The following is a 15333-nucleotide window of genomic DNA, read 5'->3' as shown; positions in this document are numbered from 1 at the left end:
CAGCATGATCTAATTGAATGGCGGAGCAGGCTCGAAGGGCCGAGTGGCCTACTTCTACTCCTAATTCACATGTTTGTATTTTGCCAATATTCAGGTTATTTATATAGACTTAAGAGCAAGGACATGGATCCCTGGGAGAATTCTACTCCTCCTCCAGTGCTTTTCCTTCTACTTTATAACCAATTTCCAATCTGAATCATCATAACTCCATTGAGTATAGACCCAACTGCTCAACCTTTCCTCATAAGACAACCTCTTCATCCCTGGAATCAGCCTAATGAGCTTTCTCTGAACTCCCTCCAATGCAAGTATATCCCTCCTTAAAGGAGACCAAAACTTTACGCGGTATTCCAGGTGTAGTCTCACCAATTCCCTGTACAGTTGTAGCAAGACTTATCTACTTTTGTGCTCCATCCTTCTTGCAATAAGGGCCAGTATTACATTTGCCTTCCTAATTGCTTGCTGTACCTGCATACTAATCTTGTGTGTTTCATTTACGAGGGCACCCAGATCCTTCTGTACCATAGCATTCAGCAGTGTCTCCATTTAAATAATACCCTGCTTTCCTATTTTTTTGCACTAAAGTGGACAACATCACATTTTCCCACATGATGCTCCCATCTGCCAAATTTTTGTCCACTCACTTAACCTATGCAGATTCTTTGTATTATCCTTGCAACTTGCTTTCTTACCTTTTTGTATCTTCAGCAAATTTGGCTACAATGCATTTGGTCCCTTCATCCAAATCATTAATATTGTTATTATTCTTGACCAGATCCCCAAATTTTTGATAGGATCCATTTAAGCCCCAGTAACTTTTTGTTTAAAGTAGACAAAGTTTGAGATCCCAGGTACTCACAAAGAGAATAAAGCAACAAGATTCCACACTTTTTGACATACAAAACAAACTCTGTTATACGCAGTCAGAAAAGTAAAACAATTTGCAAGATCTTTCTTGTACCCTAACGTTCAGAATCAACATGAGGTTCATGTGAACTAATAGGCAAACTATGGTCGAACACACTACATTGCACAATACATGACACATATGACCAGGACACATCCCAGTTTTGTCAGCAACCCATTCGGGTGTCAGTATCAGTGAGTTACACAATCTTGTTTAAACTCTGCCTCACCTATGAGGGATTACAAGTCTTCACCCTTCCCTTTCGAAGATCGAGCTGCGGAACACCCTCCAAGTGTTGCTCTGACTTGGACTTCCTCAATGACTGCTCACCTCTTAGGGTTTCAATCTCATCTTCCACTACTACGTTCCCCTGGACTCCTGACTCTGCACTCCAACACCAACTCACAGGGACAATTCCAGTTTTTCAGCGCTGCTGAGCAGAACACCACTGCTCCAAAAAGGTACCTTTGCCCCAATGGCCCGCAGCACAGTCACAAGCCTTCCACTGCCTTTTCAGCTCTCCAGTGCTACTCACTATTTGCAGCCTGTCAACTACAGCATTTTTACTGCATGGAAGCTAGTTCTTTGCTCCTCTCCACAGTGGTTTCTCTCCCAGTGATTATCGATGGTCTCCTCCTCACTGCCACTGGCTCCTTCCCCAGTTCTCTCTCTCTCTCTCTCTGATCTCTCTTACTTTCTCCCTCTCTTTCACTGACCACTCGCTCTCTCCCTGTCTCGCTGAGGGCGCTTTCCCTGTTTCACTCGATCGCTGGCTCAAGGAAGGGCAAAGAAGGTGTTAAATATTCCTGGGTACAAGATGTTCAGGAAAGATAGGGCAGGATGAAGAGGAGGAGTGGTGGCTGTATTGGTTAAGGAGAACAGTGCTGGAGTAAGAGGATGTTTCAGAGGGTTCAAGGACAGAATCGATTTGGCTAGAGCTAAGGAACAACAAGGGTGCAGTTACATTGCTCAGTGTAGTCTATAGGGCACCGACTATTGGGAAGCATGTGGAGGAACAAATCTGCAAGGAAATTAGAGAGAATTGCAAACATTATAGAATAGCTATGTTGGGAGACTTCAATTACCTGAATCTTGACTGGAATAGTAGTAGAGTGAAGAAAGAGTTCCAAGAATGCATTTAGGAGAATTTTATGATGTAATTTTATTGCAATTTTACACCCATTTTTTCCAGATACTCAAGAGGAGTCTTGTCCCCAGAGCGACATGTCCGTACTAGGTTGTACTTTACTAGTGAGAGCCATGTACACTCACTTCTCTCTATATTGCGCTATGGAGCCCTGTGTAACGTAAGTATTGATGATACTGGTAAATTCATATCCAACCTAATTGTTGTTACTTTTTAATTGATTTTTTAGAAATGCAACTTACATTTGCAAATACAGTCAAGTTCACTTAAATGAGTAACACCTGCTGGAAGAAGAATTGCTTCCTACTGAAATTGGTGGGTGTCAAAATCGCACTGCCCTCAACTTATTTGCATGTGGATCCTTCCAGAGCACTGCCAGAGACTTTTGCAGGAGCTTGAAGCCAGCAGCATTCAAATACAGAAGACAGGTGACTGATGGCCTGTTTGCCAGCTCTGACACTTATGTCAACTTTGTATGTGATGCTGTCAATCAGATTGAGCAGTGCCTGGGTTTGTGGCTCTGGCTGGCTACCCAGAGGTGCACACCATCACCGACTACATTCATGTAGCAATCAGGGCACTCCCAGATCAACCATGAGTATTCATCTAGCACAAAAGCTTCCATTCCATCAATGTACAGCTAGGGTACAAGCACAAAAAAGCCTTTATAAAGGTGTGTGCGCAAGATTCCAAGGCAGCTGCCATGGTAATTTTGTCTTGCAGCATACCACCCTTCCTGATCTCTTTGAACCTCAAAGCAGAGTTACCAGCTGGCTGCTTGGAGACAAGTGATACCCACTTAAAATATGGTTGACACCTGAGAGGAATTTTACTTATGAGGCTCAGGAGCAGTATAAATAAAGCCCTATGAAATGCCAGATGCATCATCGATCCAAGTTATCAGCATGCTGAAGATGTGTTTCAGTTGCCTGGGCAGATCTGGAGTCACCTGTCAGTATGCAATAGCCAGGGTCTCTGTAGTGGAGACAAGTGCATACACTTGTGATTGTCATGCTTGATGCTCCATGCAGTTGACCATTTCTTCTATGGAAGAAGACATTATTGCAAAGGCCTGTGACATCATACTACTCATGCTTAAGATATGGTCCTCCAGTCTCTCTGCAATTTGAGCAGTGCACTTGAAATTCCTCCCAGTATATTGCACAGTTGCTGCTTCTTCTACTCAAGAAGTATCCTCTTCATCAACAGCTGGGCGGAGCTTGGAGAATTCTGTGCCCTCCAATGCATACCTTGCACTGTTGTCCCTGATTCCTCTTTCTCAATTGTGAAGTATGAGTCACCATGTGAAAACCCAACCATCTCTCAAATTTGTTGCATGCAGCTTAGGCACAAGGATCAAAAGACAGACACTAGAACCTTGCAAAGAACAAAATCAGCCAAGATGGGGTAGTGATTCAGACCTGGTGCTGAGGAGGTAGAATGAGTAGGTTTGGGCTGGGTGGCGGACAACAATGGGACTGCAGCAGATTGGAGAGGGATGCATTGAGAATAGACCAGTTTGGAACTAGTATTAAACAGGGCCTGAGTGTAGCCTAAGGCTGGAACACCTTTGCATGGTTCGAGATTGGAATAGGGTCTGAATGGGGCATAAGGCTGAGAGTGGGGAATTGTAATAATCAGAACATCAAGTGTGATTGGTGACTTTTTGTATGATATGATTTGTTTGTTGTGGAATATGATCAGATGAATCAGTGAGAAAGCAGAAAAAGAAATTCAAACAATCAGGAAGAGGAAACTTAAACATATATTTTTATTAAGGTAGTCTATAACAATATTTTGAATAACGTATAGCATGGATAATACTATTTCAGCTTTTAGCTTACTTTGGGACAGAGCTATAGATTGACAAATTTAATCAAATGTCCATTTTAGTGTTTAACTTGCTATAATGCAGTCCTGAGAGCTAGAATAAACTCGAGTGCAACAAAAAAATATAGATAAATGGTGACTCTTACATTAACCCTGTTTTAAATTACACCAGGAATCTCAACAAATGAGATCACAACATTTGCTGAGCAAAAATAATTGAAAGATAATTGTTGGGGGAGGGGGGGTGAGTTTTTCCAGGCCGTTGGAGGCAGGTTTGGAAGTGGTGGGTTGGGGAGCACAGGGGCAGGATATTTAGAAATACAGTATGTCCTTGTTTTAAGTTGCTTAGTTTCTCATTCTGCTTTAACGTTGTGAAGATAATAGGGCCAGTATACACACTTAGAATCGAGATTTCCGTTTTAGCATTGTTTCGTGCCGGGGCAACGTAGCGCACATTACCCTTTTGCCATTTTGGAGTGGGGGCTCCCGCTCACTGACCCACCCTCCCAAGCCCTTGCTCCCAAGTATTTGGGAGAAGGAACTGGTGAGCAAGAAGGAACACAAGGGTCGAGGAATAGGAGGGTTGGTGTGAAGTGGTACAATGGAGAGCAGGAGATTGGTAAGCAAGAGAGGCAACAAGCAGGTGGTAAGTAAAAGGAGTTAGCATATTTCTTTAAAATATAATTTCATTTAAAATATAGGAATTTAGGAATGTACAGTATTTCAACTTAGTGGGTATACTGCTCTACTTTTTTGACAACTACAGCTTTTACATTGGTTGTAATGGAAAAATCTGATTCGCTTAATGTTTCATTTAAGTTGCACTTTTCAGGAGCGCAACTACAATGTTAGGTGAGGAATCATTGTAATGCTGTCAGACAAGTATGCTGATGTGATCCCACCTCCTCTCACTTTTCCCTGAGATAGCTTGATAGCAACACCCAACCCCCGCCCCCACGAGGGGCGAGAAGCCAATTGAGATGATAATGCAATTATCAGTCATTTTGCTAGGGGAATGCAATTTTACCAGTGCTGTACAGGAACCACGCAGTGTCTGCAACTTGTCAGCTCACAGGAGGTGAGTGCACAGCAGGTGGTCAGAGCGGCCTGAAAGTTCCATGCAATCTGAGCATCAAAGGTGCAAATTGGCAAGGCGCAGAGGCTTGCAATTGCAAGAGTAGCTCCTGGAGATTGCTGTCTCAGATGATAGGCGTGAAGAAATGACTGTTGGTTCTTTCATCCTGCCTTCTTTTATGCTGTTCACTCTTGCTCTAGACACAATGAAAGCTGTTGGCAGCACTTTAGGTAATTTTTGTACTGTTCATGGAAGTATCTGATGATTTTTTTCTTTTCCCTGAAGACAAGTTGTGGCATGAATCCTGAAGCATTTAATATTAATTTAATTAATTTTTGATTACTGCCCTTTTGGGTCTTGAACTGGTTACTAACTCTGCATTGGGTGATTTTTTTTTTGCCATATGCCTTCATAATGATGGAAGTGTGATCATTTTAATTAGAAGAAAAGAAGCCTTGCAGTCATTGTGGTCCGAGCCAGACATGGCAAATCGACCTGATCTCAAACTATACCAAACGACAGGGCTGGATTTTGCACACCCCTGCTGGTGGGTTTGAAGTTGTGGCTGGGGTGGTGTGGCATGTAAAATCTAGTGGGTGACCTTCCTGCTACTTATCTGTCTGCCCCAACTTGTCTGGAATATTGTGGGGATTAAGGGAGGTGGCCTGCTCACCTTAGGTCTAAGGGCTTCAACCCACCACTGCTGGTATTTTACCCATGATGGGGGGAGGCCCAAGCCATGCAGGATGCTCGGCAGCTGTTGGCCTTCAGCTTGTCGGCGGCCCCCCCACGTACTCACTCCCCAAGGTCATATCCCCTTTAAATCTCCCACCATGCCCTCTCTAACCCAGCCACCCATTCATCCCCTATGTCCCCATTCACCCCTTCACTGCGTGCCCCAACCTGGGCTTTCCTCAGCACTGGGGACTTCTTATAGCCCCAGCAATGGCTACCATGGTGCTGCTGGGACGACAGAACTCCCAGCCAATCCAACTGCGCTCTAAGGCAGGCTATCCTCCCAAGAATGAGTCATGTCTTTCCTTAGTACTGTTAACACTGTTCTCAGTATTTAATTGCTGCAGGGCAGCCATCAGGATCACAGGTGTTCTCCCCACTGACGTTTTAGCAAGGGGTTGGTGGGGAGGTCGCTTTGTGGGGCAGGGACCATGGCATGCTTAAAATTTGGCCTACAGGAACAGACATAATCCACAAAATATAAAAATGATTTAGCCTAAAATGAAAAACTTGAAGTAGTTGATCTGTTTCCCATAAATTCATCTTCCACAATTTCCAGAAACTATAAATCAGCAGTCTTTAAGGGTTTATAGTCCCTACCTGTCTTTCCTCCATTCTGATGAAAGGTCATCATGACCTGAAACATTAACTCTTGTTTCTTTCCACAGATGCCATCTGACCTGCTGAGTATTTCCAGCACTTTCTATTTGTATTTACAATCCCATTATTCGCTCTCCAATAATAAAGGAAACATGGAGAAAAAGAATGCAAACGATAACTGATGGCCCCAGTACATACTGTACTGTCTGGCAGAAAACGCAAATATTGTTTTCCTGAATGCCATGGAGTTTTAACTCCAGAGCCTGAGTCATTTGTTTTTTTTGTATTCCCCCTAGGTTCCCTGACGGAAAGCCAGCCTGATTGACGGGCTTGGCTGCCTGTTGGACAGGGAAGGCTGTGGCATAACGCCACAGCAGAGGAGGAGGTAGGTTTAGTGGTGAAGAAATGGGGTGGGTGAGTTTGCAGAATTAATTTTTTTGGCCTTCAGGAAATGCTCCTGCTCCTCCTGGCCGACAAGCAGTGCTGTAACTCTTTCGAGTACAAACCCATTTCCATCTGTTTCAGATGAAGTTACATTGTTTCATAGTTTGCCATTGTGAGATTTGAACTCTTGAACTCTTGATTCATAGTTTGCCATTGTGAGATTTGAACTCTTGATCTTGGGTTTACAAACCCAGTACCATAACCACTTGGCTATTTAGGCCAAGCATATTTGTTCAATGTCTCTTCCATTTCATAGTTTTGCCATTGTGAGATTTGAACTCTTGATACTCTTTTGAGTAAACCTGTTTCCATCTGTTTCAGATGAAGTTACATTGTTTCATAGTTTTGCCATTGTGAGATTTGAACTCTTGATCTTGGGGTTACAAACCCAGTACCATAACCACTTGGCTATTTAGGCCAAGCAAAGTAATTCTTTCAAGTACAAACCCATTTCCATCTGTTTCAGATGAAGTTACATTGCTTTGCCAATGTGAGATTTGAACTCTTGATACTCTTTTTGAGTAAACCTGTTTCCATCTGTTTCAGATGAAGTTACATTGTTTCATAGTTTGCCATTGTGAGATTTGAACTCTTGATCTTGGGGTTACAAACCCAGTACCATAACCACTTGGCTATTTAGGCCAAGCCTCAAGCAGTGCTGTAAAGGCACTTAATTTATGGATCCAGTCATTTTCACTTCTCTTTACCTGTGGAATTCCAGCTGACATGAGTTAAAAATAGAAACCTGGTCATTATTAAGGCAAGCAGCACCCTTAAAAGGTTTCATTGATTGATCCACCTTCTAAGAGCTGATTGGTTGTCTGCCCCTCATTCTGCCTCCACTAAAACCAGAAATGTATGGGTTTGAGCTGGGCTGAAATTGTGTTTTACGTTTTTAACATGTCATCTGACCCTTGTATTTTACGTTTTTAACATGTCATCTGACCCAAACCCACCCATTTCTGGGGTTTAAAATTTGCCCTCAGTAATTCCAAATGGGTTTGGGAGAATAATTTCAAAAGCCAATTCAATACTTGGGAAGTAGTGTAATGAATCAAGTGCAGTGACTTGTGTTGGTTGCAACTCTGATCTGGATCATTTGAAATCAGTTAAATATATTGAGATTTTTCCTCTAGCCTCAGAACTGCAGTTTAGAAACCGTTAGATCTCATTGTATTTCCAATAAGTATCCCAACTGTATTATGTTTTCTATCTCATTAATTCCAATATTTTTAATAATTTTTTTTAATCTTTCACTTTAGTCGTTGGGTAGTATAGAGCTTGAATATTGCTGCAAAAAGAGACATAGCTAAGCTTTTCATCTTGCACTCATTAGGGCACTTGCAAGAATACCAATATAAGGGGAAGATAATTTATACTAGAGAGTGCTTATTAGTTGGCAAGTGGCGTTGCCATGGAGAATGCACCACTGATGGTGAATGACAGTTAACTGCTGAGCATTGTTTGAAATTCAAATCAGGCAGTTTGATCCAGATTGTTCAAGGCATTACCCTGAGGAATGAGCCAGCAAGTGGCTACCACTTATTTTGTTTAGCATGAAATGAACATGTATATGTTCTTTCTGTTTTCAAAGAACAGGACCCTGTGTGTTAATATATGTAGCTTCCAGTATACACACATGTGCCACACTGCAAGCCCAATAGACAATCTTAAATTGGTTGTTAGTGTAATTCTTAGTATGTTGAGGGTTACTCAGCAAATGTTGTCAAATTGCAGAATCACATCTAATGTTGGACATTGTGTTTTGAGTTTTGCAAGCATAGGCTGGTTGGATACGGTCTGTACCCTGTCCGTTGCAAACAGCGGCTGAGGCAAGCTGTTTTGTTTTTGGGACGTACGGCCTACATACTTAGCATTACGTGATGCTAGGTATGTAGGTGGTATTTCCCAAAGACCAGCGGATTATATCAACTGACATGTCCCAGCTGTTTGCAACAGGGAGGGTACAGACTGTGCTCAACCAGACTGTGGAAAATTCAGAACACAGTGATCAACTTTAGATGTGAACAAAATTTGCTGAACAATCCTCAATGTGCTAAGAATTACACCGACAACTAATGTAAGATTATCGGTTGGGTTTGCAGTGTGGCGCATTTGCGTGTACTGGAAGCTACATATATTAATACACAAGACCCTGTTAAAGCTAAATAAAATAAGTGACAGCCATTCACTGACTCATTCTCAGGGCAATGCCTTGACCAATCAGGGTCAAGATGCCTGGTTTGAATTTCAAACAATGCGTGGCAGTTAATTGTCAGTCACCAATAGTGGTGCATTCTCCATGGCACACCACCTGCCAACCAATCAGCACTATCTTTCACTTTATTCAGGTCCATCCAGCACACTTTCAGACAGAAGTGAGAATAACCCGCTGCTTATTAGTTAAGTTTTAATTTTTCTCTTTCTCCAGTAGAACTATGTCACCTGCTTAAGGACATCTCATATGTCAGAGGTTGCCAACTTTAATAAGTAATGACATTTACTAATATTATACTTTTATAGGGGAAGGGAGGTGGTGGCATAGTGATATTGTCACTGGGCTAGTATTCCAGAGACCCAAGACTCTTGGCACCCAGGTTCAAATCCCACCACGGCAGATGGTGAAATTTGAATTCAATAAAAATCTGGAATTAAAAGTCTAAAGGGAAAGAAATATGCTGGACATGTGACTCCAGGCCCACAGCAATTACTCTTAAAAATGCCCTCTGAACAATAAATGCTGGCCTAGCCAGCAATGCACACATCCCATGAATGAATAATAATAAAAAAAAATGCCCTGAAGTGCGGTCTGTCATGTAGACCGTTGTCTTTGTGTTTTTATTGATTGAAAAGCAAGGATAACCTAGTGGAAATTTATAGGTGAATGCAGATCAACACTCGTGATTACATCCTTCATTTAAAAAGAAAGCTTCCAACATGACATTTGTGCAATCTGTTAAGTTTTGATTTGGCAGACTTTATTAAACAACACCTCGACCCCTCCATTTCCAAATCTGTTTTCACCCATAACTCCTGAAAACTGACATGAAATAGCATTGAGAAAGGTTTGAGAAAGCAGCCAATGATGATAAATTGCTCTTGTTATTGTTGATTGACTTTATTAACCAGATCCCAAAGCTTAATACTCTGTGTATTATGTAGGGATTGACTTGTGGTCCTCACATTCTGTTAAATGCCAGTTATTGTTTGCTGTGCAAGAATTATGTTGATGAAATAGACTAAATCATAGAATCTCATGGATAAATAAAATCTTTTTAAAGTAGTGATATTATTTTCCTTTCCTTGCAGGAGGTCAAAGATGAACAGTGGAAAAGGGCAATGGGCTATCTGAACTACACCAGTGAGCTTAATTACATGACGCAGATTGTTATCATGTTGTATGAGGACCCAAACAAGGTATTATGTTTTTTCCATTATACTTTTTATTTCTTGTACTCCAGTATATTACATGCAAATGAAGTTTTCCAAAATTAAATTGATTTTAATTCAAAATTTGTTCAAATTTGAAGTTTTTTTTTCAAAATAACTAACTCCTGCAGCTGACCAGAAAAGCATCAAGAATGGTTGCACATGAGCATTTGGCCCGCAAAACAGCCGTCAGCATGTGCATAACTGTTCTTGACTCCTTTCTGGTTGGCGGGAACATAAGTAAATTTTTTTTAAAGTTGTTTCAAAATTTCTGAAGACTACAGAACTGCCAAAACTACCCTGTACAAATGTGTCTTGCTCAGAATGGTAGAAGGGAAAAGTTTGAAAAGTTGAGAGTTGTGGACCTGCCAAGGCTTTGTGGAGCAACTACCTGCATAGCCTGACTAGCTCAGTTGATTGCATCATGGTCTCAAGCCCTAAATTGTAGGATGATTTTATGTTTAATATTTTACTTAAGGGGATAAATTGTATTCAATTAACTGAGCAAAAAGCTTTTGGACAGGTAGTTTGTGCACAGTTCTTTGGCAGATAGGTTCCATTATGAAATGTTATAGCTGGTGCATTCATTGGAAGGCATTTGGATTAGCACCAAGGGAACCAGTTACTGTTGCTGGCACTGCTGCTGCTACTTTCTCATTCGCATTTTCCCCTTTTATTCTGTCATGGTTTACTATCCTGGTTTTCTATTTCGGGCATACTTAAGGTGGAGCACACAATAGATGTAACATAATAATCCTATTATTATATGAGGAGGCGGTGGTATAGTGATATTGTCACTGGACGGGTATTCCAGAGACCCTGGAATTACCCTTACCCAGGGTAATGCTCTGGGGTCCTGTATTCGAAATCCGCCATGGCAGATGGTGAAATTTGAATTCAATAAAAATCTGGAATTAAAAGTCTGATGGCCATGAAACCATTGTCATAAAAACCCATCTGGTTCACTAATGTCCTTTAGGGAAGGAAATCCGCCGTCCTTACCTGGTCTGGCCTACGTGTGACTCTTAAAATGCCCTCTGAACAAGGGCAATTAGGGAAGGGTAATAAATGCTGGCCTAGCCAGCGGCACCCACATCCCATTAAAAATTACTGTAATGCAACTGCACATGTGCTGGAAGTGCTCCCCTTAATGTTGTGGCACAAATAAACGCAACCTTTCAAGATAGAATGTATAAGTTTGCAAAATAGATCAGCATTAATTGCTTCTCTAACTATCAATTTTTTGAAAAATTTACTTGAAAGATCAATGTGCTAATATGGCTATGAACTAGCCATATAACTTTATGTTACCCAATCAAGCTTAGTGTATATAAATACCAATGGAAAATGATGGGCAGAATCTTATCAGTTTTGCGGGGACATTTTTGGAGACAGGAGGGCGGGGAAGTTTGGAAGGTTGGGTAGCGGGTGGCATAAGTAGTGTAAGACAGTTTAGATAGCTGCATATAAGGATTTCTTTACACACCTTCATATGCTCCATCCTGCACTCAAAATCACTCTTGAGATGGAGCCGTCTAACTTTCCACATGTGCCAGTTAAGAAATCCACCAGTGGGTTCCCCACTATTGTCTGCTGCAAGCCTTCCTTCACCTGTCAATATACACCTTGGGGTCCATATACCTCTACTCACTATATGATTGGCTTGATCAGCATCTTGCGAATAGAGCCCTAGCCATTTGCACAGCTTGCCAGCGTGACGCAGAAGTGCATCTATGTCCTTTAACTATTTTGTTAACTTTGTGGTTTGAATGTATATAATTAATACTATACCTTGTGTGTGCTAAGATACTTACATAGTGAAGTACGCAGATTCGGAATCAATCGTTGCAGATCATCAGATAGCCTCAGAATGGTATTATTGAAGGCCAGTGAAGAAATTGCTCATCGGCAGTCTTGGCCAGAGTTGGTGCAATCCCAAAGGAATGGGAAGAAAAGTAGGGGGAGGTTTCCCTCAAATGCAAAATTCTTTCAAAAATTGCGTTTTTAATTTGTTCAGCCCTACAGATATTTGTTTTTCATAACTTTTAACTTTCAGGACCCTTCTTCAGAGGAACGCTTTCATGTTGAATTACACTTCAGTCCTGGTGCTAAAGGATGTGAGGAAGATAAAAATCTTCCATCAGGTTTTGGATACAGACCAGCTTCTCGTGAGGTATTCATTTTTGTGATGAGTGTTATATTAGTTTGTTTATAATTTGAGAACTTATTTTCAATATGTTGACCAATGTGGACTCTAATAATTGTGGCCTAATTCATGCATTAAATTGTTGTCATGTCTTCCATGTTTCTGGCAATGGATTCAGGCTAGTATATCTGATGTCAGGGAAAACATTTTAAAGCATTTTAATTGAATTTATTTGAAGAGATAACTAAATTTGTGCATTAGGGCTACCCACTGGATATGGTTTCAGTATTTCAGTAATTTGGTATGTGAAACTTGCAAGAAGACAAAGATTAATGAAGTTAGCTACCTGAAGTTAGAATAGAAAGCAGAACATAATAAATGCCAAAAGTTTTAACATGGGACTAATGATGCCTGGAACTGTACTGGGGCTTGTTCTCGATCCAGTGCCGTTTAAATGATTTTAAATATGTGTTGGAGGTCATTAATAATATTAGTAGCGCCTATATTTGCTGATAGCAATCTAGGCAGCCAGATTACTAAAATAGGAGAGACTGGACATGCAAAAGGATCCGAATAAGAGAGAATTTAAAAAAAAAAGGCATTTACATAGTCTCCCAGGACCTCCAGATTTCCCAAAGTACTTTAAACTTTACATCTAATTAATTACTTTTGAACTGTAGCCACTTTTATAATATAGGAAAACATGGCAGCCAAATTATCCACAGCAAATTCACACAAACAGCAATAAAATAACTGATTAACTTGTTTGGCTAAATGTTGACACTGTAGAAAACTCTTTGTACTTAAAATAATGCCATGGATTCTGTTAAATCCACCTGAGGGAGCAGAAAGGGTCTTGGTTTAACATTGCATCCAGAAGAGCACCTCTGACAGTAGACATTCCCTCAGAAGAGTTCCTGGAGTGGGATCTTCAACTCACAGCCCATGTGAAGAGACGAGAATGCTACCACAAAGCCAAAGCTGATACTAAATAAGGATCCTTAATGAGATAGGTATGATCCACAGCATAAGAAAGTGCCCAGAAATGAGCACAATTCAGCAATAAGCTTATTCCCAGAAGCCCATTAAGTTGATTGCTGTTGAACTAAACACCATGCATTTGGGAAGAGTTGTTCTGGAGTAGGTTTTAAAGTACATTATTGGGAGAAGATATGGGAATGTTACTCTGTATCTGGACTTTCCTGTAGCTGATCTAGAAATGCTGAAGACACCAACCAAAAGTAGAAAAGTATTGATATCTGCAGCATTGGCATCCCTCAGCTTGATAAAGTGGTGATGCAGGAGGTGGAAAGTAATGATAATCTTCCCACCAACCCACCCCAAAACGTGCTGACAGTCCAAGGCTAAGCACTTCTAATGGTGATAAGTTAGACTTTTAACCGACTATAGTTAGGTGCTAGGAGATAAGAGACAAGCCTGCAGTTTACTCCAGCTTTTTATTCAACCTTGACAGCCACGTGGGTCGCTAGTTGGTGCTTTTTTCAGGCACACATTTGAAACTGGGACTCAGTGACCTGGAATAATTGAGTTTGTGTACCTTACTTGGTGTCATGATTGTGTAGTAATTATTGTACTGTTTATTATTGCCTTTTATTTCCAGTGATAGCTCAGGGTTCAAACGTAGTCTGTTGGAGAGGTTGTGGTATAATGCACACGTGAAGAATGGGCAATAAATGCTGGCCTAGCCAGCAACACCTGCATCCCACAAACGAATAAAAAAATCCCTATGAGTACCAGGATACAGCATGTAACCATGGGATTTTATTCATCAGTTGACCTAGGAAAGTATCCACCAAACATCTGACCCTTTCTCCCTGTGTTTCTGCCTCCAACCTCATCTTTTACCTGTTTGCTTATGTTTGTGTTTTAGATATTACTTTTTACACACACAGAACCAACCTCTTATGCCTCTAACTGCAGCCATCATACTTTCAGGTCTCTCTGTGCTGCCTAACGTATCTCTGACATCGTCTCCCACCAATGTATTGGATCGTTGACTTCAAACTTTCAATCCTGCCCATTATGAGTCCATGTACCCACCTTAAATATTAAGGAGGTGTTCCTTAATATTTTTACACTGATCAATCCTGACAACTGGTCTGCTATTAATTCTTAACTATTCTAAAAGACTCAAAATGATCAAATGCCTCCTGAAAAATCAAAGTATATAATTTCCACTGGATAGCCCTCTCAACAATTTGTTTATCGCCACAAAATATTTCAAGAGTTCAGTGAGCCTATGCTTTTAATTCCAATAATCATCTTCTTTCGGCTTCTCCCATTTAACTTGGAATCACCACAATGCTTTTTGGTCATCCTTCTCCAACTCCTGTCGGTCACTATTCCTCCTTTAATCCCGCTGCATTTAAGTCTCTTGCCACCGCATCTTTACTTCTGGTCCTAGGCCGCTGCCTTCACCTTATTCCTGTCAGTCCTATACCATCACTCACCTCACCACATTTCCTCTCTCCATCGCAATAGATGACCATACTATTTCAATCTCTTATCAGCTACTTTCTTTGCTCTGTCAATCTGCACTCACCACATGAAGCGCTGGATCCTAATTTTGTCCTTTTTTTAATTACTCTACACATCCAACTCAGCACCCACATCTCGTTAGTATCCAGTCATTGTTCCTCTCTTCTTGATGTTGCCCAATGTTTCTGCAGTATATAAACAAGGCTGGTCTCACAACTGTTTTCTAGATTCTTCCTTTCAGTTTCAGCGATACTTTCCTGTCCATATCACTCCGCTTCTTCCAGTTACTCCAGAGTTAATCCATTGTTTAATTTCCATTTCCAAACTTCCATCTTCTGCCACTACTGACCCCAGGTACTTGAAATTGCTTATTTTTCTCAAAGTCTTCACCCATAATCTTCACATTTTTGTTATGTTGCAGCTGTGAGATGTTGGAGCTTTTGGACACCAAGGTGATCCATGAATAACAGGTCAACAGGAAATGTAAGCAGCTTGAGGAATTCCGGATCAGGATTATTGAT

At 41.0% G+C, this 15333-nt stretch overlaps 1 protein-coding gene across 9 annotated transcripts in view; it reads left to right on the top strand.

Annotated features, from left to right (window-relative positions):
* ppip5k2 (diphosphoinositol pentakisphosphate kinase 2) overlaps positions 1-15333 on the top strand; it is a 210519-nt gene that overhangs the window by 97127 nt on the left and 98059 nt on the right. For all 9 annotated transcript variants that reach the window (XM_041185638.1, XM_041185641.1, XM_041185640.1 and 6 more), the window contains exons 21-23: positions 2100-2214; positions 10048-10155; positions 12224-12340. In XM_041185638.1, the coding sequence (XP_041041572.1) occupies positions 2100-2214; positions 10048-10155; positions 12224-12340 (340 nt within the window). The remainder of the gene's footprint in view (positions 1-2099; positions 2215-10047; positions 10156-12223; positions 12341-15333) is intronic.

This window comes from Carcharodon carcharias, chromosome 4 (genome assembly GCF_017639515.1).
Source record: "Carcharodon carcharias isolate sCarCar2 chromosome 4, sCarCar2.pri, whole genome shotgun sequence".
In the NCBI taxonomy this organism is placed as follows: domain Eukaryota; kingdom Metazoa; phylum Chordata; class Chondrichthyes; order Lamniformes; family Lamnidae; genus Carcharodon; species Carcharodon carcharias.
Note: the sequence above shows the minus strand (reverse complement) of the source record. Positions and strands in the feature narration are given on the sequence as shown.